Below are 23306 nucleotides of genomic sequence, written 5' to 3'. Positions count from 1 at the left end.
ACAGAGACTACAGGGATGACTGGACAGTTTCAAGATGAAAATATAAAGGGCAGTTAATTATATATAGAAATAACACTTCTTGCTCAAAAACTTGTTGACTTAAAAATATCTAATATTAAGAATATTAGATATTAGATAAATTAGATAAACATCACTACACATTGTAATTTTTACTTATACTTCCCTTTCATCGTGTGGCTGCAGACAGAGATGGGATACTTTGTCAGCCTTCTGGTCAAACTGAGTGTTCACAAAAGGGCACCTACCTGAACAGTTACTTTGAATCAACAACATTAAAGCCTTTAGAATCAACAGTTAACAGATCTGACAGAGAATTAACATTTTATCTGACCAGCTGACCGACACATGGGCATTTTTGTCCAAGGTCCATTCATCCCATCAATGCTACAATTTTAAAACGCCTTTATTCTATGATGAACTGAAGGCAAATTGTATAACTTGCTCCCTTGAGACAACACTTCCACATCTCCCTGTTTTTGGGATGAATGCAGCTATTTGGACCATGTTCCCATGGCTGCTTTAATACTAATCTGCTGCCAGAAATGGCATCACACTCTGACTTTTCCTAAGCAATTAATTCCTTACTGACTCTCTTGTACAGCTTCATGATAGCTACATCAGAACTCAATTTAGGAGCAACTCAAACAAGAGGAGTCTAAATGCAAAAGCGGTCTTTCTATTCACTGGTTCCCAGCACGCACTCCTTTGTGCAGGGTACACATTCTGACCACCCAGAATCTCTGCTTTCAGCCAGTGGTTTGAGAAAGCAGCAAGCAAATAAGGCAGTTTTGAATACATTTATTTATATGCAATTACATTGTTTTATGTCCCTGAAAATAAAGTTTTAAAACTTTCAAGCATAGTTACAGCCCTACCATGAATGAACACAGATTTCTACCTCCCTTCAGTTAGGTACAGATGTAATCTAAAGCTTTGTTTCTAGCGTGGTTAATCATAGGCAGGCTTATCTCTGAAGTCCAACAAACAAATAGAGCTATCACATGGAGCTTTTACACTACTTCTAAATTTAAACAAGGGAATATGACAGTTTCCTTTCCTTTTACTTCCTGACATCTGGCTTTTTCCTATTGTTTTCAAAAACTACCAGTATCCTGCGCTAGGCACACACAGCCAATTGTATGAACTCACCCTGTGAAGAGTCACTGTGTGTTGTTCCCATATAGCTGTTTCTTCCATTGTTGTGCTCTAAGGAGGAAAAAAAACCCCAAAGATTAGACTTCACTTTGAATAGTTGTATAATACCACAAACAGAAACTTACATTCAAAAGTAACATTAATATTCATATAGAATAGCTACAGAAGGAGTTGGCCTGGCTCATTCATTACACATTTCCTGCCTTTATATGTCACAGCTGAACTTCCTGTGCTCCTCTTGAAGGGAGCGGGGGGGGGAAGAACAGGCAAAATAGATTACAGAGTTTGAAGTTATAAAGAAGTTTCAAGAGCAGGACTACAAGCAGCATTTGTGATATAGGCTCTCTTGGTTGCTTGTTAAGATTGCAGTAGATGTAGCTTGTCCACTCAGTTGTATTTATATCCTAACATTTGCACTTACACTCCCCTTTAGCTTGTTTTAACTGCATGCAGATTAGCATTAATTCATGAACACTCAGCTACAGATTACAGTACCTGTGCTACTGTATTATGCACACAGGTCACATTTAATGGACTTCAGTTTAGTGCAGGCTAATTATTTTGGTGAACAGTAGCACTGCAGAAATAACAAGGTCCTCTCTAAGGTTACTAGATTAAACAGTAACATTATGACAATATTGACATACCTGCATTTCTGCTTAAAAGAGCACTACTTAGTGTGCCCTGACAAGCAAACATTTAGAAAGGAGAAAATAGCATGAGGGAGGAAAATGCAGCAGAACCCAAGGCCCGAAAATGGCAGGAAGGCAGCAGGAAATGCATAGAGAACATCCTGCCGCTACATTTTCTACCTTTCCAGAGGGAGTGTCCCATGTTTTGCTCTATACCTGCCCCCCCTCCATAGGCATGCAATCCACTAATTAAAGAACAGAATCAGAATACAAACATCTCTACAACATGGTGGTGCTATTTTTCTGAAAATCTACTTTGCTTTCAATTTTTTCAGTTACAGTAATTCAGTCACTACAACGAAAAGTACTCAGAACTTTTAATCCAGTCCTGTATCATAAGGAACAGCAGTAGGAGTGTTTACACTCAGAAACAATACCTCTGAAAACTTAATCTAATTTCAGAACATTGGAATTTGCAACTGAATTCAAAAAGCGAGTTCTTCTCAAAATGCCAAAAAGCTCTGCATTTTGTGCTTGAATTTCAAGGGTTAGGATGTGCCACATTACTGCTCATTTCTCTTTCAGGGTTCACTTCTCTTCAAAGTGCTGTTGCTCCTTTGCATTAAATATTGATTCAACTCTACCTCAGAATTAGATTATTTCTCTCCAGCTTTATAAACTCAGACCAAATATATACTAAAACAGTAACAATTTACACACACAAAGCCAGCTTTGAAACAAAACGTTTTGCTTGCTAAACGGTCAAGGAATACTGATTTTCTTCCCTATTTCTGATGTTCTCATTCTGTCTTAGTTTTGGCAAGAGCTTCTTAGGCTAAACATCTCATCAACAAGTGAAGACTTATCTCTGCAAGTAAATTTTTACAGCAAAAAAGCTCTAAGTAGCTCCTGTTCAGAAGAAAGTGCAACAGGAATCCAATAAACGACTGGAAAAGTTGTAATTTATATTGTAATTGAAACAGGCTGCCTCTTTTCTACCTGCAATTAGCAAGAGAAGTTAACCCCGCTCATTTACTGCGCTTGTCCTGGAAGCATTCTGGAGGTGCAGCCCCGTGGCAGCCAGCACAGCCTGAGCTTGCAGGGTGCCTAATTTCCATGGCTCTGAGTCCTTGTGCCTCCCTGCTGGAGCTCGGTGCACAGGGCAAACAACACCAGTGGCTCTGGATATGGCACGAACTGATGAAACCCAGTTTAACCAGCTCAGCACTGCTCCCACTGGGTCTCGGAGAACCGGCAAACCCAGAGTTGCAGCAGGGCAAGATAACAGCTAAGCCATGAGTAAGAAAAGAAATTCTCTATGTAAAATGCTTCTGAGAACTGTTAGAAGACTTACTTCTTCACAAAAAAACCAAGACAAATGTAAAAAAAACCGAACCAACCTCACAAACTCACCACCCTTTCTAAACCTGGACATGGCACTCACTGCCCAGTCAGACTGAGGCTGTCCTTTTTAAAGCCTTTCTCCTTTCTGCAGAAACTCAGTCTTTCCACTTTGTTCTCCATTTCTTTGCTCACACTACTGCTATCACCTCCCCTAGATTTTACTGATACACCATTTCAAATGCACAAGACTTGGAAACATCAAATATCCATTAGTTACACAGCAAAGCAAGTAATATGTTATTTTCATTCTTTCTGCATGCCCAAACAGTCCAATAAAGAACAGTGAAAACAGTTCAAAGGCAGTCTGAGGTGAGTGTTGGCTTTGACACAAACCTGCTTATTTGGGTTAGTTTCCGAACTGTAAAGAACTGCATTCACTCACAAAAGACCAAGGGAAGTTTGAAGAAGACCTGTGAAGGTACTCACCCCACTGAGCACTGACAACTGAGACAGAAGAATAAGCCTGTGATCATCATGGGACCATGAGCCAAGGTCCCTGTTGGGATGCTGCTCTTAGGCTGTACTCAAAGTGTTCTATTTTTCATGCTATCCAGCACTAATTTAAAGGATGTCAAGGTGATTCAGCAGGAACTGAGAAATATATGCAGCCTAACACCCAGAAACTAGGAATATAGGAGAATACTAAGATGCCCCAGTCTAGAATTTAACAGAGACCCTTTAATACCTTTGAAATGCACATGGACAATGTTGCAAACTCCTGTATTACCAATGACTTTACAACACATAATCACACAGAACCACATAACTTTTAAGGCTGTAAGGGACTTCTGGATATCACCCAGTCCAACAGCCTTGCCAAGGCAGGGTCACCTGGAGCAGGTGACACAGGTATGTGTCCAGTGGGTTCAGAATGTCTCCAGAGAGGGAGACTCCACACCCTCACTGGGCAGCTCTCCCAGTGTTCTGCCATCCTCCATGGAAAGAAGTTCTTCCTCATGCTGAGGTGGAAGTTCTTGTGTTTTAGCTTATGGCCACTGCTCCTCAGCCTGTCACTGGGCACCACTGAAGAATCTGGCACCATCCTCTTGACACCCGCCTGGAGACTATTTATATACATAAATGAGATTCCCCTCTCAGTCTTCTCTTCTCCAGACTAAACCGGTTGAGTTTTTCCCTCACAAGAGATGCTCCAGATCCTTTATCATACCTTATCTGGCCAATGCTAGACCCTCTCCAGCAGCTCCTTGTCTTTCTCGTACTGAGGAGCCCAGAATTAAACACATATATTAAGAATAAAAATAACAGAAAGAATGATGGCATTATTACACCAGTGATTTATTTTATGCTTTTGCTTTATTAAAGTGAAAAGTTTCCTTAAGCTCATGCTAAGCACCTTTTTAGAGACAATTAGTATTCCCAGCTCTGTATATGGGAAATGTATGTGTTTGTGGGTTGGGTGATTTATTACTGTTCAAAGGATGGAATCATATATGACGTCGCAATTCATCAATATGGAAGTATAATTTGCTCAAAATCTTGGAAACATCAAATTTGGTTCAACTCCATCTTTGGAATTGTCCTAAGAAAGAAATATTTCAAAGTAAATATCTTTTCAGAAAGCTCCTTTTGTGGGCTTATAAGGGTCCTTCAAACAACATTTTTTTTTCTTCCCCTTCTCGACATATTTCTTTCCTTTTTCTCAAGGGTTGTTTTTTGGTTTTGGTTGGTGTTTTGTTTTGGGTTTTTTTTAGGGTTTTTTAATACCATGCCTTTTTTCATCCAACTTTTACCTTCTCATACACATCTGGGTATGCATGCACATGCATACATATGCCTTTCTTTCAAGCATCCCAAAGGAAAAAAACCTAACAAAACACTGGCTACTACTGAACTGAGCAATTCAGTGATGCTGCAAATAAGCATTACTCAGTTTACCTGCACTGCAGGCGAAAAAGCTGTTGCCAGCAGCAGCACTGGAAGCCATCCACAGGTTTGAGAAGACAGTTCCAGTTCACATTTGGAAAGCTTCAAACAACAGCCACAGAAATTAGTATTCTACCTTAAAATAATGCAAGTTCCCAAGGGCAGGTTTCTTGCAGATTAACACTTTTTAGATTTCTACACCTCAGCTCAGACTAAAGCCAGAGCTCCTACACATTCTTGAAATCCAAGCCAGAATAGTTTCCCAATGTTTCTTTCCAAGTCTAGGGGGATTTAGTTGAGGAATTATTGTTCCCTTTTTAACTCAACTCTTTTCATAGGAAGTGAATTGTGTTCTGAATGACAAGATTGATTTCAAGGAATTGTTTCCTCAATTGTGATCAAATTTTGACAAAAGGTCAAATGAGTTTTTAACCATGTTACTTCTTAGTAAAATGTAACAGTAAATTTTGATAAAGAAATATAAGTGTTAAATATCTACAGCTGCCATCTGTTTCCATACCTTCTTCATTAAGGTAAAGTAGATTATTCCATTTTCAGAGAATGTAATATCTAGATATCCATCTAAAACAGATTTTCCTCTGGACTACACAAGAGGAACCTCCTGTGGGAAGCACTAAGTTGCATTTAGCGTCTTTAGCAGCCTGGTTTTGCAGATCAGCATTGACAGCTGTCGTACAGACAATTAAATGAAGCAACTGCTTCTGCTACCTCAGGGGGCATATTGCTCCTATTCTCCACAGAACACAGTGGGGAGAGGAAAGGTGTCTGACAGCTGTGAGCTCTTTCATCCACAGCAAGCAAACAACAGGAAGGGAATGGTCAGATCAAACTCACCCATGTAAAGAACACCAGCTTTGCTTCAAGCTTGCAGTCTCGTGTATACCATACTTACAATAAAATGCTCATGTCAAAAAACATTCCTGTGTATTCTGGAAAAACCATAACAACTGTGACAGTGTTCTTATTCACGACACAAAAAATGAGAAGGAAAAACTAGTATTGGGCTGTGTCAAAAAAGGGAAAAAATACTATATTTACTCTCTATATACTATATAATACTATATTACAGATAGTATTATCTATAATTTTATATTTAGAGTGAGAGTTACTCTTCAGAATGACACACCAGACATACATACACCTCACCTATCTTGCTGCATTTCTGTTTAGCTTCTAAAATTAATTTTCCATTATTCTTGGGGAAGTCTAGTTCAGCAGTAGGATGTTATTGAACTTCAAGTTCTAAAGGCTAAATGCAGAATCAATACATTTTGATTGCACTTGTGGGAGCAAGAATTAAAAATTGAAATCTGCTTATCAGAACAATCAGAATTTGAAACTCTCATAAGAATTTCTGCAGTTTGTTATGTATCTAGGGGGTGATATTTATCATTCACTTAAAAAAAAACGACATGATCAAAGTCAATATCCAAAACACACAACTTCCTGAGGAAGTATAAGAAAAGAAAACAGAATCTTCCTCAGCCAGCCCAGAACAAGGAATGAAGAGGTCATTTCCCTACATACAGCATCTTTCAGCACTCAGATGCAGCAGTGTTGTTTAGAACACTGACCAGGATGACTTCCTACAGATACTCACCTTTGTCCTTGCCTAGTTAAACTACAGCCACCTTAAATTCCAACAGATTCCCTCCAATTGTCTTATCATAAAAGCCTTCAGCTGACTGGAGGCAGGGGACCCATTTTTTAACAGTTGTTCCCCAGTAATTAGTGCAATGAGGTCAGAATCCCATTATCTGACTGATTTTATCAACTGAAAGGAGAGCTTTGTCTTCCATAGTCTAACATACACAACGCACCACAGCCTCTCTACAGGGAACCTTAGAGTTACTTGAGGTATTTCTAATACTGGCAAGCCAACTCCTGGAGCAAGTGCAGGCAGTCAGGAGGAGGAGAGCACTAAGGCAGAGTCACCACAGCAAGCTGCACACTGCTACAGCTACATTCCCACCCACAGCCCTGCTATGTCTGTTCTACACTCTGCAAACAGCCTGTATCTTCAGTTTTTCAACTGATCATCATTCCTTCCAAGGAGAAGGACCTGAACATATTTTTGAGACAAGATTCAAGAGATCAGACTAAGGACTTAGGGATTTCCACAGAGCATCAGATGCATGTTGTTTGTCTATTTTATTATCTCTTTTATATAGCAGTGGGAAATGCAGGAGAAAACACCCACTAAATGACTCTTCAGAGATGTGTATAAAAAAAAAACTTCACAGAATCACTGAAGCTGAGAAGCCAGTCTTTAGTCTCACCTTCTGAGTACATCCACAGAAGTGACATCGATCATCTCTTGAAACAGAAATAATAACCTTATTCTCCGAAGCATATGGACTAACCACTGAAAAGTAAAGCAGTGCTCATTGTAATTCCCTTCCATTTGATATCCTGGGTTCCAAGCTCTAGTGAAGAGTTCCACTCCTCCCAAACATTCATCTATATTAAACAGCCCACCTCATGAAAAGTCTGTATGAGGAAAACCATGATTAAAGCTGCTCTTCAGATAACAATGCACAATCCAAGTTTTAAAAAAATACAGACTTTTCAACACTTCATGTCAGTAAAATGAAGCTACAGAGTGATTTAGATCACTCTGGAAGTACAAAGTCTCTACAACAGTATACAATACATGGACAGTTTGAACAATAAAAGTCATCTTTACATCATAAAAATCAACCTTGAAAGGAAAAATTAGGACTAAATATATACGTACACATTTTAACAATAACTAGTAGCTGTTTAACCATTCCACTCAATTCTCCCTGTGCTTCCAAAAACACAATCCACTCTGCAAGACACTACCTTACTAAACACAATTTCCAGTGCCTCCTGATCTAGAATTCCAAAGGTTAATGGCTACCTTTTGAACATAAAGATACTGCATGTATCTAAAAACATTCCCTAATCACTAGTTCTCTTGACAAATTTTTCTACAAGGGACATTTTTGCTTCAACTTCTGGGTGCTGTTCTCTCCAAGCTAAAAAAGCAGCTCAGTATTTAACTCACCACATCCATGTACTACCCAGCTTGTTCAGCATGACTCACTTTTCCAGAATGGCCTCTCAAGTCTGAGCTTCACACATCACAGACAGGATCATAAAACCTTTCGCTTGGTGGTACTGCTGCTCAATGCAAAAAAATGTTAGACCTCTCTCCCAAAAAAGCCCTAATCAAGAACAGTATGCACAAATTTGGAGGGATGCTGCATTTTAGTTAAATAATTAAATACTGGATTACAGATCCAGTTAAATCTGAGTATTTATAGAAGTGTTTATGACACAGGCCTAGTAAATCACATTATCCATGAAAGGCAGAAGGCTGACACTCAGGAATAAGGCAAAACAAACCAGAGTGCAAGACCTGCATACAGATGCATCTCAAATGATCCCAGGTCAAGTTACTTCAGATGAAGAATACCACTCAAACACCCAGGTAACAGTATCAGCCAGCAGCTAAGCAAAGCTTGCTAGGTCCTGATGGCTAAGGTGTGGGAAAACTTTGCTTCAGAATTTGGGTTCCTTGTCTGTTTTGCTTCTTTCCATTTTGCTTTCCAGCTGGCAGTGAAACCACATAGGATCACAAACTCCAAACTGCTGGCAGCAGTGTTTCACAGGTCACTACTCCAGGCCAGTACACTAGCAAAAGATAGCAAAATCACACAGAACAAGAGAGGCTAAAAAAGCAAAGAGGCAAGCCACATTTCTCCCCCCAGAAAGGGATGTTGCCACAGAGAAGCACAGACCACTTGCACTTTGCTTTTGCTTTATGTAATTTCTCTACCATACTGACCTAGGTCAGTATTATTAGGACCTAGAGATTCCTAATTTAGAGTATAAATTTTAACATGTAATTGAAAGGATTTATCCTCTCATTATTTACCACAAATTAGATTTTCTTTTGTCATTTCAAAACCAAGATCTTCAAGGAACTCATGTAATATTTCAATTGTTTAAATCTTGAGATTTAAAAGCAATTATTTTACCGTAATAAAATCAGCTTAGGCAGTACACACTGCCCTCCTAATAGTTTCCATTGTCAAAAATACCCCCACCCTCATATCTTGTGCAAGTGTTACACACACTTATGTGGCCATTGTTACCTGTATCCCCACCAGTTCATCTCAACTCCAATGACAGCAACTGCTCCTGGTACAGTTTGGAAACTACAGCCTCCCACCAAAGTAAAATAAACCCTACTGAAGTGCACCAGTGGAGCTCAGAAGTGTGCACAGCTGGGACCAGTTTCACAGCAAGAGCACAGAGCAGCAAATTCCAGTCACATAATACCTACCTGGGGGGTTTGTTTTAAAACCACAGTGGTGGTCAAATGGTGGTACAGACTGCCCAGGAAGGCCATGGGATATCATCCTTGGAGGTGATCAGAACTGATCTGGATGAGATCCTGGGCAGCCCTGTAGCTGCCCTAGCTCTGACTATGGGGCTAGACTAGATTATCTCCAGAGCTCTCTTGAGCTGTGTTGATCTGAGCTCACTGTTCTGCAATTTTTCTATAAATCAGATTTGGTGAGAACTGTTTTGAGCATAAGACTTGGACTAGCTGATCCCTAGAGTCCCTTCCAACCTTAATTACTGTGTGATTCTATGTAAGCCACATTTCCAGCACATTTCTGAAAGCAAATCAAATCATCCAACTGCAGACACAACCTCCACCTCTACTCTTATACACACCTTGGCATTAGTGCTTTATCACTCATAAAGAACATCAGCTGGAATTATTCCAGTTCGGTTTTTCCCTTGGGGGAGTAGAAAAACACAGTATCAGTATCAAAGAAAGTGAAATGATACTGTATTAGCTTTATGTAAGCCTAAATATATCTTCTCTGACTGTGGCTTCTTATTTAAAAAATACAAAGCCAAAATGCACACAAGTAAAAGACACATCCACCAAGAAATCACCAACATGAATGTAGACATCAGAGCAGCAATCAAAGCATTCAAGCACTTCACCTGAAGATAGACTGCTTCTCACCTTGTTTTTAATCAAGAGAATCATAATCCAGTTACCAAGCACAGCACCATATAAATTTTAGATCATTATACTCTGAAGATCTGTCAAATGAGTGCCTCAGGACAGGCAACAGCATCTCACCAAGACAGAGGTGGGTTGATTTTCCAAGATCAGAGGTTACAAGTATGAATAAATGTTTAAGAGGCTTGCATTACAATTCCAGTTACAGGTGCACAATAAAGGCCTTGACATGTTCCATTGTAACAATAAAAGAGTGGCCTACATAGGTTAATTTATCTTAAAAATTTGGGGGGAAGGGGGGGGAGGGTGTTGCTCGTTTTGTTTTTGCTTTTTACAGCCGACATAGCCACAGCAAAACTATACATTCTACAGTTAATTTACCAAATCCTTATAAAATTAACATTTGAAATGCAGGTGTTCTGAACATACACACACACACACACACACTACATTTTGCCTCATGGAAACAGTTTGCAACTATTTTTGTAGTAACAGAATCGGCAGAGTGGGAGTTTGTTTCCCTGATGTTTTATCCCTTGAATCTCAGTATGAAGAAATATGTCACTGGGCAGTAAGACTTTCACCCCTGCCCTGCTTGTAGGTACAGAATTTCTTTCTCTGAATCTCAACCAACCAATCTCAGTAAGAAATTTCAGGAAAAGTGTCCTTCTCTACCCCGAACAACCACACACCCAGATGGCATCTTCCCACCCTCAACCTGAGTAACTGTCAGTTAAGAAGATTCAATTTTAGCAGTCACATGGCCACTAGAGCATCTTCAGAACACAGTACAACTCTGAGCTCACATTAACTTCACACATCCAAAGAAAGCAAGTCTCAAATCAAGGATATAGAAATACAGGAGTTCAAAAAGGAAGAGAGGGTAAATAATGTTAAGTCTTACAGCTTCTTGAAAAAGAGTAACTTCTTGTGTTAGTGTTAGAAGTTGTTAGTGACTTTGGAGTAAGGACACAATGGTAAGAAATAGTTTGGTTTAAAAAGCACTGTTACAGGGAATACAGCAGGGTTCTGTTTTACTTTCAAATGCAGTGCTTGTAAATTGAGAGAGGAAGAGAAACAAGTCCAGGAAGTCACTGGGAGAGAAGAGAATGAGAACTAGAGCAGCCATACCCCCCTGGCAGGAGATGGATATGAGACTTGGATTGGGAGGACGAGCTAACAAACATCACCACAGCATTCAAAAGGCTTATTCAGCTATCAGCAAGGTAAACATACCTAAACCTTCTTATCAGGCAAGTGTGGAAAGGAAAAAACACCTAATTTGTCCTCAGCAAAAAGGAGTATCTAGCCTTCATATTACTTCACCATGAAATGGATTTTCCCATTTTTTAAAACACCTACCTTGAAGAAGTATCTGCTTAAGTAGACAATCTACTACACTTTGAGAGACAGTAGTGAAGTGTCAGTCTCTCCTTGCTTATATGCACATTGGTCTGTTCCAAGATTTTCCTGCTGAAAAAACTGTTTCTAAAGCTAACACATTAATTATCAGTAGGTGTTACAGAAAAAAAAAAATTTGCATGCTACAATTGCCCTTGCATTCAATCTCAAAACTGAATAACATAGCTCTGACAGAACTCAAAACCAGGTAATAAGCTGAAGGTGTAGAATGAAAAAAACACAGATGTATTAGTCAGTGAAACCAGTGTTTAAACTCTGAACAATAAAATGCAGGAGAAGAGATGGGGGGAAAAAGTCCTTTGCTTTTTCAAGCTAAGCTGTTCCATTGCATTCAGGAGCCCACAGACCTGCAGAAGAACTCTCATATCCCAAGAAGCATCTTCCTACAGTTCAGTCAGCTGTTCAATTCATTTTCTTCAGTCCTTTGTATCCCTTATACCTTTATACTACTGCTATGAAAAATCAAAGTGATTGTGAAGGTTCAGTTTCCAAAGAGAGGTGCAAAGGGGTGAATGGGGTGTAAGGAAAAGCAATTCCGTTGTGTGAACCAAGTGAAGAGGTTGAGGCAAGGCACAGCAGCCAGGGGGACTTGGAGCAAAGTCTGCTGTCAGACCAAGTACACCGGAGTACATTGAATATCTCCTTAAAACAGCACCTCGAAGCCATTACTCTGCAATACGAAGAGTTAAGGAGCAGGAACAGCCTAAAGCTTAAGACTACTTTCATTCTCAGCACAGAGGATCTCCTCTACTCAAAAAGCTACTCTGAACTGAAACAAGGAATCAGGTCTGGCACTGATGATGGCTTTCTTGAGATGAAAAAGGACCAACCAAGAAGAGAAGCTAGCAAAATAAAAACAAGAAACTTCTCAGGTGGGTTATTCATTGACTGTGAACACAGAAATACTGCCCCTATAACAACATACCTGCAGACACTTTGATGATAACCCTCTCTGCTGCTTTCATGGGTAACACAATTGCTTATTCACAGCCAGTTAGAGTAGAATTTTTTTTTACACTTAATCCTGACTATGCTATTAAGGTATTTGCGAAATGTGGATGTTTCATTTTAGAAGGCAAAAGAAACCTCATTTTTACCAAAGACTTACAAGCACAAAACACATACACATTTTTCTACCTTACAATTTATTAATATTTTCCTTTTTTAAGTGGTCTATTCCCTTCTCTTTAGGAGCCAAGGCCACTAACAAGCACAAGAGAATATAACAGCAGCTCCAGAAGAATCAGCAAGCAGGAAGAGCCAGTAAGACACGTCCACGCTTTCTTCCCTTTCCTTAAAAGGACACAGCAGCAAGGATGACCCTGCCACCCAAAACATCTTCTTATTTCAATCATAAATCATGTTCTTGAAGAGCAGCAATGAAACCAGCTCCATCAGGGAGCCAAGACTGGACAAGAGGCACTAAAAGCAGGCCTGAGACACTGCCCAGCACCATCAGCTGCCCTGACCACAATTGTCCTCTTTGATTTACTACTGGCAGCAGTCCCACCACTGCCTGTCACTATACCAGTTGTTCATGACCAGACCCCTCCAGAAAAGCTGGATACAAACTACATACTAACTTAAGAAAAGCACTTTTTAGAAACACCATGTTCTTGTTTTTTGGGGGTTGGATTTTCTCTTTTGTAGACTGCATCCCTACCGCACTCAGCAAATAGCTGAATTCCTATGAACCCTAGGCTGAAAAATTATCCCAGCTATTTCTCACTCACTGAGTCAGAAGCCAACACCCAGTCTCCTTCCCACCCCTCGTGAAGCAAGGGCAGAACAGACACTGGCCACAGTCACTGGAAAAAAATGGCACAGTAATTACTGGACAAGAGGCTGTACACAGGCTTCAATCTGGCCTCTGCAGGTATTCCGATTTACACAACCATCACATCATTTCCCATCCCACCCTACAGACATGCAGCTGGGATTTCTTTCTATCCTGTTTGCACATCAAAGTAGGGGAATGGAACAAGGGAATTCACTAACATGTTCAAGAGCAATAATTGTTGACCAGATTAGAACTTCCTAGTAGCAAGTTGCCTTATGCATACCATGAAGAACAGCACACTTCAAAAGCAATTCTTCTCATGAAAATCCATTTGGTAGACTTACAATTATTTCCACCACTGTAGATGAACTAACACTGAATTTTACATAAAACCCAGTATGCAAATCCAGAAAGCTTAAATTACTTAAAATTACAATATTTCAGATCAAATAGCTTCAAGGGCTGATTTCTGCAGTTTCAACTTGACCTTCTACTCCCCCAATTCAGTTTTAAGGTGACAGAAAGCCCATTCAGGCCTAAAAACACAATCCCTTCAAAGGGGAAAAAAAGAGCCACACCCAGAAAGCCAAAGGTTAACTATAAAAATGGTCAAAAAGCTACTTTTGTATTTACATCAGCAATTTAAACTAATTTCAGTGGAACAAACTGCCTCACCAACAGCTTTTAGCCACATGCCACTAACTTCTATTCCCACAACTGCAAGTACATCCATGATACAAGATTAAGTTCTTGACCAAAACTGCATTATGTCCATTCATCACCACTCTGGAATGCACATTCCCAAGTATGCAAGTCAACTATGCAGGCAGAAATTACCTATTTAGTAGAAAAGCTATTTTAAAACATGCATTGGGCTTTTCAGAATTGCATCTCGTAGCTACCTTGAACCATATTTAAAAATGGAGTTGGCAAACCCAAAGCCCTTAAAGAAGAACCAATTTCTCTATTTTTTTTGAAGTTGTTCAGATTATACTTCACATCAAAAAGTGCAAGAAGGAAAAGCTGCAAAACTATAACCTGACACTCCAGTTTGCAACCTGAAAACAGTCAAGTTTATACAACCTTTACCTCATCCCTGGATAGCCCCAGCACTCCTTGTGTTACAGAAAGCAGCTCTATGGAACTTCAGCATTCTGAATGCAATAAATTATAGGAAAATAACAAATAAGTTACAGACCAAGAGAAAAAACTAGTGTAGACATTTAAGTCTTGCCCCATCTGTTACCTTAAGTTTTACATTCTAGAGCAAGTTAAGACTTTAATTGACAAAAGAGAACAAATTCACTTCAAGAGTGACAGTTGAAAAAAAAGCAGGAAAAAAGGGTAACAGAAATCCCATTTAGCTGTATTTTCCCCCTCTGCAAATATTCATTCACATTGTTGTGCATTAACTCCAATCTGTTCCACAAAAAAAAAAGGAAATCAATGGCAGAAGAGCTTCTCTACTCTTGCCTGAGGTGAGTCAGCACCTTGACTCATGAGGGAAGGTGCACATAAAACAATGTCATTTAATTTCACAGCTAAACAAATTCTCTGAAGAGAACTTCACTTCTACCACACTCTTGCCCTTGGATGTTACCACCAGCATCCCAATCATCAGGTGTATATTGACATCTAGAAGTAGAGGATGCGAAAGGCCAATTTTGTGACAACATGGGCCTTGGATAAAACAGCAACATATTTTTATGATTGCTTCATGACCTTTTTAATAGGAACTAAGTTATTACAAGGCGATACAGGGAAAAAAAATATGCTTAAAAGCTCTTTTCCCATTCCATGTCTGCTTCACATCTTGCAACTACACAGTAAACGAAGAATTTTAGCTGCCCAGTTCTGGCAAATTGAACACACTAAGGTTCCACAAGCACATACCAATTATCAGTTTGCATGCATTTATCAGACTGGTAACATTTTCCTTGACAGTGCATTGTCAGCTTAGGAGTCAGTGCTTCCAAGCCATGTTTACCCTTAAAAGATCAAAGACAAGGCATGCTTGACCATAACAATAGTGCAGATTATTGACGCACATACTTTACAGACTTAAATATTGAGACCAGTGGCAGTGACACTTCACAGAAGTGTAAAGTTTCAGCTCCTCTCCAAACTGGAGGGAAGGCTGTTCTTAAAGCATTAGGTATGGAATAGATTAACATCATTATTTCAAATAACCTACAGCCCCTCATACCTACATAGAACACATGATTTCATCTGTACTATTAAATGCAAACATCAGTACTACTTTGAAATAATTTTCAAAACCAGTATTTTAGGTTTTCTTTATTTTCAGGATACAATACAAGCGTATTTTCAGTTTGGTTTTTCTTTTGCTACTGCTATTAGCGCTGGATACACACTTCTTACATGGTGAAATCTGAGCTTCTCATGTAAGCAAGAGATAAGCATCAAAACACACAGAGAGCTGTAGTATCTGAAGCTTGCACTTGGAACTCAGCCTAAACAAGGCAGATAGAATGGTAAAGTTAAATTGCAAAGCATTTTTACTTTTTAGTAAACTTTACATTTGTTCCATAATACATTTTAGAGGGTCTTTTCCCTACCATCAAACAAATTAGTCTACTCCAGTGCAAGTTAAAAGAACATTTAGCCTAAATCATTTACACCAGTCCACAAAAAACATCATTCAACATGACCAAAAGTAACGCTCTTATTTAAATGCATGTCCATTACTTTCATGGACTTGTTTTCAATACTGAGAAGAGGAAGAAAAATGTTGCATACTTTACAAGCATTCACTAACAAAAAATAAAAAATTGAGGTATCAAAGAAAGCTACAAGTAAAGCCCAGTAAATACAGCCATCATGTATATCCGACAGTGATAATCTAGACATGCCAGCATGGTAATACCAAAAGCTTTCTGTGGGCAGGTTGAATAGTAGAATGTCGTGACATTTTTAGAATTGCCTTTACAGCTAAACTGCTGGTGGTCTCCCTGTCTGTGCAGGCCTGGAGAACTACCTTTACTCTCAGTCCTAGGTACCTAATACAGAGACACATCATAAATTATTTACTATAGCAGTCAGTTTGGTACCTTTTAGAAACGGAAACAGAAAAATGAATTATGTTCAAGTACATTGCACAGATAAAACACAGCAAGTGAAGAATCCCAAACTAATCACTACACCAAGATGTGTCCACAATGCAATAGTGGATGTCATGGCTTCAATTCAACTTTGAAATGAATCAGCTAATGCAGTAACTCAAGCAGAGCAGCTTGAGAAGCTGCTCTCTCCCTCAGTCATCATCATTTCATCAAGATTAATCCCTGATTGCAAGCCAAGCTATGGTGAAGATGAGAAGCATGTAGAGTATTTCAGAAGAGGAACTCTGAACACAAAGACTAAAAATAAAAGTCTATACATAATTACTGAGAGATGCTACCCATCAAATCCACCTCTTAGCAAGTATTTCCCATCTGTGCTTAATGGGCAGATGTCTTTTTCGTTTACTCAGCACATTTTTTGAAATGGAAAAGTATGAATGACATTCGAGTTGTTTATCCAACCAGCTGGAGAAGAAACTCGGTAAGCACTTGGTTAACAGCTGAAAAGACTATACAATTTTGGTGAATTACCTGTTTATCCCAGATTATAGCTTCAGTTCATTCAACTGGTGACCCAAAAAACTATCAAGTTGCCTGTCACTGCGAATGAGATATTGTGGAAGAAAGCAACTGAGTTATCTACAAACCTGCATATTCAGCAAGCCACAGTCTTTTCAAAGGAGCATCCCCTTAAATGAGTAAGAAACCAGAAGAGTTTAGCTTCAGGACAGACAAATCTGTTCGATGAGTCAGTTCAATGGAAAAAACTATCAGGAGACCACAGCTTGCAGAGAAACCATTCAATCTAGAGTATTCTTTGGGAAAAAAAATCCTTAAGACTAAATAAATGAGGATAAAAAACAGTGAAAAACTTCATCAGAAAGGTGAGACATGGAAGAGTAGTTCCAGCCAAGACAGCTGTAGTACAATTTTATCATTAAAGCGAGAATTGAACAGCAAAACAAAATTTACTGCCAGAATGCTTTCAAAGATTGACTGATAATAGCCATATCTTCACAGTCATGCAACTTCTAATGATTTGCAGGAGAAAATTAAGTGCAGTGACAATATCTAAATCTGTACCACTTGTAGCAATATTTTGATTTAGTTACATCTTTTCCACTCATTTTTGTAGCTTCACCTTCAGAAGTCACTTCTTCTGAAATGTAATCCTCTCAAAGATACTGTAATGTTATCAACACATGTAAGTTATGCATCCTTTTTGCCTCACTGTGCCATTTAAATTGATCCAGATTAACACATGTTGAACTGAGCTGTGGAAACTGTTTTCTTCTAGGAAAGTTAAGGTGTAACTATGAAGTACATAAGAAAATAAATACAAACCCATATATTTTTGTCCTACCAATCACCACAAGTACAGAGTTCATATCCAAAAACACTCACTATGTAACTACATCGTTCAGTTAGTTTCCTGCTGTAAAATCATTACTCATTCTATTCTCTTCATTGCATTGCTATAGCAGGAAAAATGTATCACATTATTTTACAACTTGAAATTCATGTTTTAGTGCATTGTCAATGTATAGTAGGTGGTCAAAGAGCAAAGGCAGTTTTAAGTACACCAGTGCATACCCTTGCATACACAACACTACTGCATCTGCATACTACTAAAATCAAGATATTTTAGGCACAGGTTGTGCATATTTTGCAGTTACTGAAATTGCAGTAAATAGTGAATTCCTGATGTCACACTTCCCCAAACAAGGAGACAATGCTGCCATGCTGTACAAGAGAAGCTCAGAATTATATAAAGTGCCATACATGATACATACAGTATCAATCAGATGTTACCTCTTTATTTTCCATTTCTCAGCAGAATAGAACAGAGATGCTTAGTTTTTGATCCAAATGCACTGAACTCTAACAGGCTTAGAATGTGAGATGCAGACAACTTATAGACTATATTAAATATAAACATATTCCCTGGAAACAAAGATAAAATTGTAAATTGCTAAACTTGCCCTTCATAGGTAATAGGCTATCATGCTTCTTATGTAGATTCTTACTTGAATTAGATGTCTACTTCTCCCAAACACTCAGCACCTTATTTTTAGAGATAATATGGATTCTGTGTTTTGCAGAAGAAAAAAACCCCAATTTGTTCTTTTAAAAGTCACACCAGGCTACTGGAATTAAAGATCTTATTCTTTTGTACTTATTTCTCCTCTTTCCATGATCTCTGCGATTCAGGCACTACCTGATCTAACAACTATTAATAAAACTAAATGAAAGTAAAGATAGTAAATAAAAAATCAAGTCAGCCTAATCTCTATTCATGCTCTAGTCCTGTGTCTGATACACAGGAAGAAGGTACTGACATAATTACCATGTATGATGTCCATTAAGCATCAGACACTAAAAGGAAACATTTGTGAAATCCTTATTCTTCACACCAATTCAAGAAAATACATCAGAGCTCAAACTATAGAATATATGCTACATTGCAGTAAACTACTTTCCACTGTACTTGTCATCAATAAAGGAGCATTGTTTTTTAATCCCTTCTCTCCCCTGCTCTGCCCAGTCATACTTCTCCCTAATCCACCCACTCTTTAAAGCCACCGCATGAACTTCTCAAGGCTGCTTGTTTGCAGCAGCTCTGAATAAACCCCACAAACAGCACCTCTCTCACACATATGGCTATTTTTGAAGTGAAAATTAACACAAATACAATTTAAATGGAGACAAGTCAACAATTGGGCCCAGATAAGAACTGTGTGTGTAGTCAGCAGGGAAGGAGTGCTGTTATAGAAAATGGGGGCTAAAAGCATGGAATGACAGCCGGCTTTGTTCACAGGCAGTAGCCTAAGTGCCTATCAGTCAGCAAAAGCATTTTTAAAACAGCTGCATCAAAGCTTTCTGCAAGTTAGTCAGCATGTGACAGGCCAGCACATTACAACAGTGCCACAGCAATCTCTGCATAATAGGAGTGCTCTGGGTGACCTGAAAGGTCACTGTTTTCAAGCATTCCAATAATCTGTAAATTGCCTTGGCTTATCACTTGGGAGCAACATAATTACATTGCATGAAGGGCTAGGATAGTAAAGACAGATTTTAGGTATTATGTTTTGGTCAGCTTCATACTAACCTCTACACTGTAAGCATATCCAGGAAACTCAGAATAACGTGCAAATTTAAAAAAGGAACATTGAAACATCAAAGTCTGCTCCTCACATAGAGGGAAAATTATTGACAAAGTTTTGTAACTGTCTACAGTGGTTCATGAAGTAGAAATATCTTTGAAGTTTTTTTTTTTTTTATTATTTCTTAACAAGTGATCCAAAGTGTTTGAAGTTACTTCCTACAAAACTGACTTTTAAATACATCAAGACTGCAACTACTACTGAGTAAATTAAAAGGTCCTGTTCTGGAAGTTAAAAGGTAGAGCAAGCAAAATGCAATTTACATAGTAAGAATTTAGTTCCAGTTGAAAACAAGTGCTTTCTATCAGAGAAAAGAAAAATTACTGTTGCCAGCTATAAACACCCCAAGCAATTTACTCATAGCTAAGCAAGGCCAGTCATTGACTTTAACAACAGATTTTTCTAGAAACAGAAAAGCAAAATTAGATCTAACAGTCAATCTACCTCACAAGATTAAAAATGTAGCATTTAGTTGCCAACAGCCTAATCAGGCACAGTCAGAACTATCTCAACCCACTATTGATTGGTGCTTCTGTGGTGCCCCAAAGCACAGAATGCAGTCGCCAAGCCAAAGCTCCCTGCACAGGATCTGTCCTGGCAGCTCCCCACGTTCCTTCACCCTGTCCTGTGTAGCCCTTTCACTGCACACCACCAGCACCTTCTGCTTCCACTGCCACCACACCACTAACAATTCTAGTTCTACTTCACTAGTGGCAAATTCAAACATCCATCATTCACACAGGAGGGAGAAAAACCAAATACAAAGAACAAGGCAAAACTTCTCAATTTTAATTCAATCATAAAGAAGAAAGAAAAAAAGCCTATGCAATATTTTTCTGACTGCTTGATTTTGTTTAAAGTACTTTTAAGGCATGGTTGATTTTTTTTTTTTTAACAGAGAAAATAAATGCAGTCAGAAGTTCAGACTAGGAAAACACATGCTGCAGAAATATCACATTTATATTTAAAAGGCATCTCCTGCCTGTTTAAACTACAATGCTAGCACAACTTTAAGTGCAGGACATAAATCTCACATTATTGTAAACCAAACTAAGTTTACAGCTAGAAAGACAATCCTAGTATTACCGATAATGCAACTGACTTAAAAGGTGTCCTCATCATGCAGGAAGGAAAAAAACCAAAAAACAACACTACCACTAGAATGACTTGTGTAAACCACTGGTCATTCTAAAGGAGAAGGTATCTCAGTAACTCTCAGCCACTGGCTCCTTGCTATTCCTTACACACCTTCCCAAGATAGAGACATTTACTGACTGCAAATAAACACAAAAATGAAAACTTTAATATTAGTTAGCATTGGTATTCAAACGACTGAAATGACAGATCCCCTCATTTGAAACTCAGCGCTTTCCTGGGCAGTTCTAGGGTGGATTTATCATTCAACTACCAGCAATAAACAAACCACAATAAACTACATGAGCATAGGAAAAAATAACCCCAGAGTGCTTCTATAGCACTGTATCTGATGCAGATGAAACATGTTCTTCATTCAAGCCATCAACATTGTTTCTGTAAACCTGCATACCTTCCCTGTACTTCCTAGCTAAATGCTCCCTGCTTTAGGAATATTAATCCAGCCTAGATTATCCAGAGAGCAAAACCCAATCAAAATGCAAGTGTATTCAGTTCTCTCATATGAGATTACACTCCAGGAATTTCCATTCTTACATAGCTGGGTTATTAACAGAGGAGTTTATCCTGTATGCAATGGCCAATCACTTTCCACAACTTAATTTCAATTCTGAAGGAAACACAAGTTCTTTTGTCAGATAGCCATGCCTTTAAGCTTGGTTTCAAGATCTAATACCCACCAAAAAAATTATTTCAGGAGTCCAGGTTTACAGGAAAAGCCAGTACCCCATCACCTAACACTGTGCTGAGAAATTAATTCATGTGAAGGCATTCATGGGCAAAGGAACATTTGTTTCAAATAACATGTAGGAACAATCCTGGGTCAAGTGACATGAAAAAGTTATTAAACAAGCATCCTGTGATGAGAGGGTTAACATGATCTGGCCTTCTCCCAGAAGTAATTCTGGGGAAGGCAGTCATCCAAAATGAACATGAACTACGTATTTATTACAAGTCTTGGAATTTGTTCAGATAAACAATAATTGGTAGAATTAGCCCCAGGTACTATCCTGATTCCATGCAAATTACAACTAACTAATTAATTGATACCACATTGTCAAGTAGCACCTCAAAGTTACTTCTAGAGCTTTACAGCCACAGTCATTCCAATTGTTACTCTCAATAAAAAACAATAAATCTCTGGATTACATAATTTACATATTTTATATTTTCAATGAAGCTGAAAGCATCTGTGTACATATTCTTTGTTTTGTTTTGAACTTTTAAATATGTTTTTATATACCTTTTTATAACAGCATGTGCCAGGTCAGTCCTTTGTCAAAGTTATGTCACCACTGCTGTAATTTAACTAATAGAAAAACTGACATCATTGCTCAAATTTCACAATCTGTCCTGTTTCAATATGCCACTGCTTCTGGTTATAATTTAAGGTTATTACTTTCTTTTAATTAACTTGAAAAATTGAGCAGCATCTCTTCAGCCACAAGTTACTTCTTAGTAATTTTTGTGTTATTGAATTCATGGTGAATACAAGTCATTAATGCCACTGCAAGGGCACCATGGCTGTCTAAAGAAAAAGACCCAAGAAGGTTTGCAGGAAAGGGCAGTGGATGTTATTTCAGCCGAACAAACTCACCTCCCAGAGCCATGTCCAAACGCTTGACCATATGTTCTGAAGTGTATTAACAAGTCTCCAAGCACCCTGCTCATTCTATCTCCCATCTGGATACATCCTAAGAAACAGTCACCAGCCCAGAGTGTAAATAACTGGAATGGGTCCATTTAATATTTACAAGAAAATTATTAAGCTGGATACAGAGAAGGGGGCCATCTGTTAAAGTGATTGTTGACCCAGTGGGGCAGAGGGGAAGACACTGTTACTGGACCCCATTCAAACTAGGCAAGGAACTGCCCATACAGTCCCAAAGGATCACAAGTTGAAAACTAATTACTGCCTTTTTAGGAGGGGTGGGGGAATATTTTATAATTAAGTTCCCAAGAAAGAGTCAAATGCAAAAGGCAAATGTGAGGAAGACAGAAGGCTGCTCTGCAGTGCAGTACTTACTGGAAAAAGCCTTGGGAACTACAATTCAAACAAACTGCCTACTTTTGCTCAATTTCTATTTTCAGCATATCAGTACTCTGTATGTGTGGGGGTGGGGAGACAAAAAGGCCATCAGAGCCATACCCAAGCCCTGTTGTTGCTTCCTCTGGTATGGGAAATTAACCATACACCTTATGACGAGTTACGTAGGCCAAAAAGGTCACATTTTCCCACTTCTCCTAAGAACATGAACTTCTCCAACACAACACTCCCTACTGCTATCATCTTACTGAATTTAGGCTGCCCTCCCCCACCACAAAAGGGAAGAACATCTGTTTATAATGGATTAGGAAACAAGAATCCTATTAGAGATTACCAAATACTCTTGAGAAAATAAATACTTTTTTAATGTACAGCCAATATTAAAATTTTTAGCACCAACAACACAGTAAGTTTTTCCAAGTGTCCAAATAAATCCTGATGTGCAAATGCAGGAAAGACCAATAAAGAACTACTGAAGACCCTACAGAGTCAGGAATAGTAAACATAAGCCAAGTGCCCAGTCCTGC

At 38.7% G+C, this 23306-nt stretch overlaps 1 protein-coding gene across 9 annotated transcripts in view; it reads right to left on the bottom strand.

Moving 5' to 3' along the window:
- The window catches only part of TJP1 (tight junction protein 1), a 159291-nt gene that overhangs the window by 40530 nt on the left and 95455 nt on the right, over positions 1 to 23306 (bottom strand). For 8 of the 9 annotated variants that reach the window (XM_088062906.1, XM_088062907.1, XM_088062908.1 and 5 more), the window contains one exon: positions 1171 to 1227. In XM_088062906.1, coding sequence (XP_087919032.1) covers positions 1171 to 1227 — 57 coding nt within the window. Of the gene's footprint in view, positions 1 to 1170; positions 1228 to 7396; positions 7416 to 23306 lie in introns of those variants that run through there. The other variant, XM_088062909.1, reaches the window with a different exon arrangement.

Source organism: Pseudopodoces humilis, chromosome 16 (assembly GCF_049639895.1).
Source record: "Pseudopodoces humilis isolate 2021_Gansu_Grassland_sample_001 chromosome 16, ASM4963989v1, whole genome shotgun sequence".
In the NCBI taxonomy this organism is placed as follows: domain Eukaryota; kingdom Metazoa; phylum Chordata; class Aves; order Passeriformes; family Paridae; genus Pseudopodoces; species Pseudopodoces humilis.
This window is presented reverse-complemented; position numbering and strand designations above follow the sequence as displayed.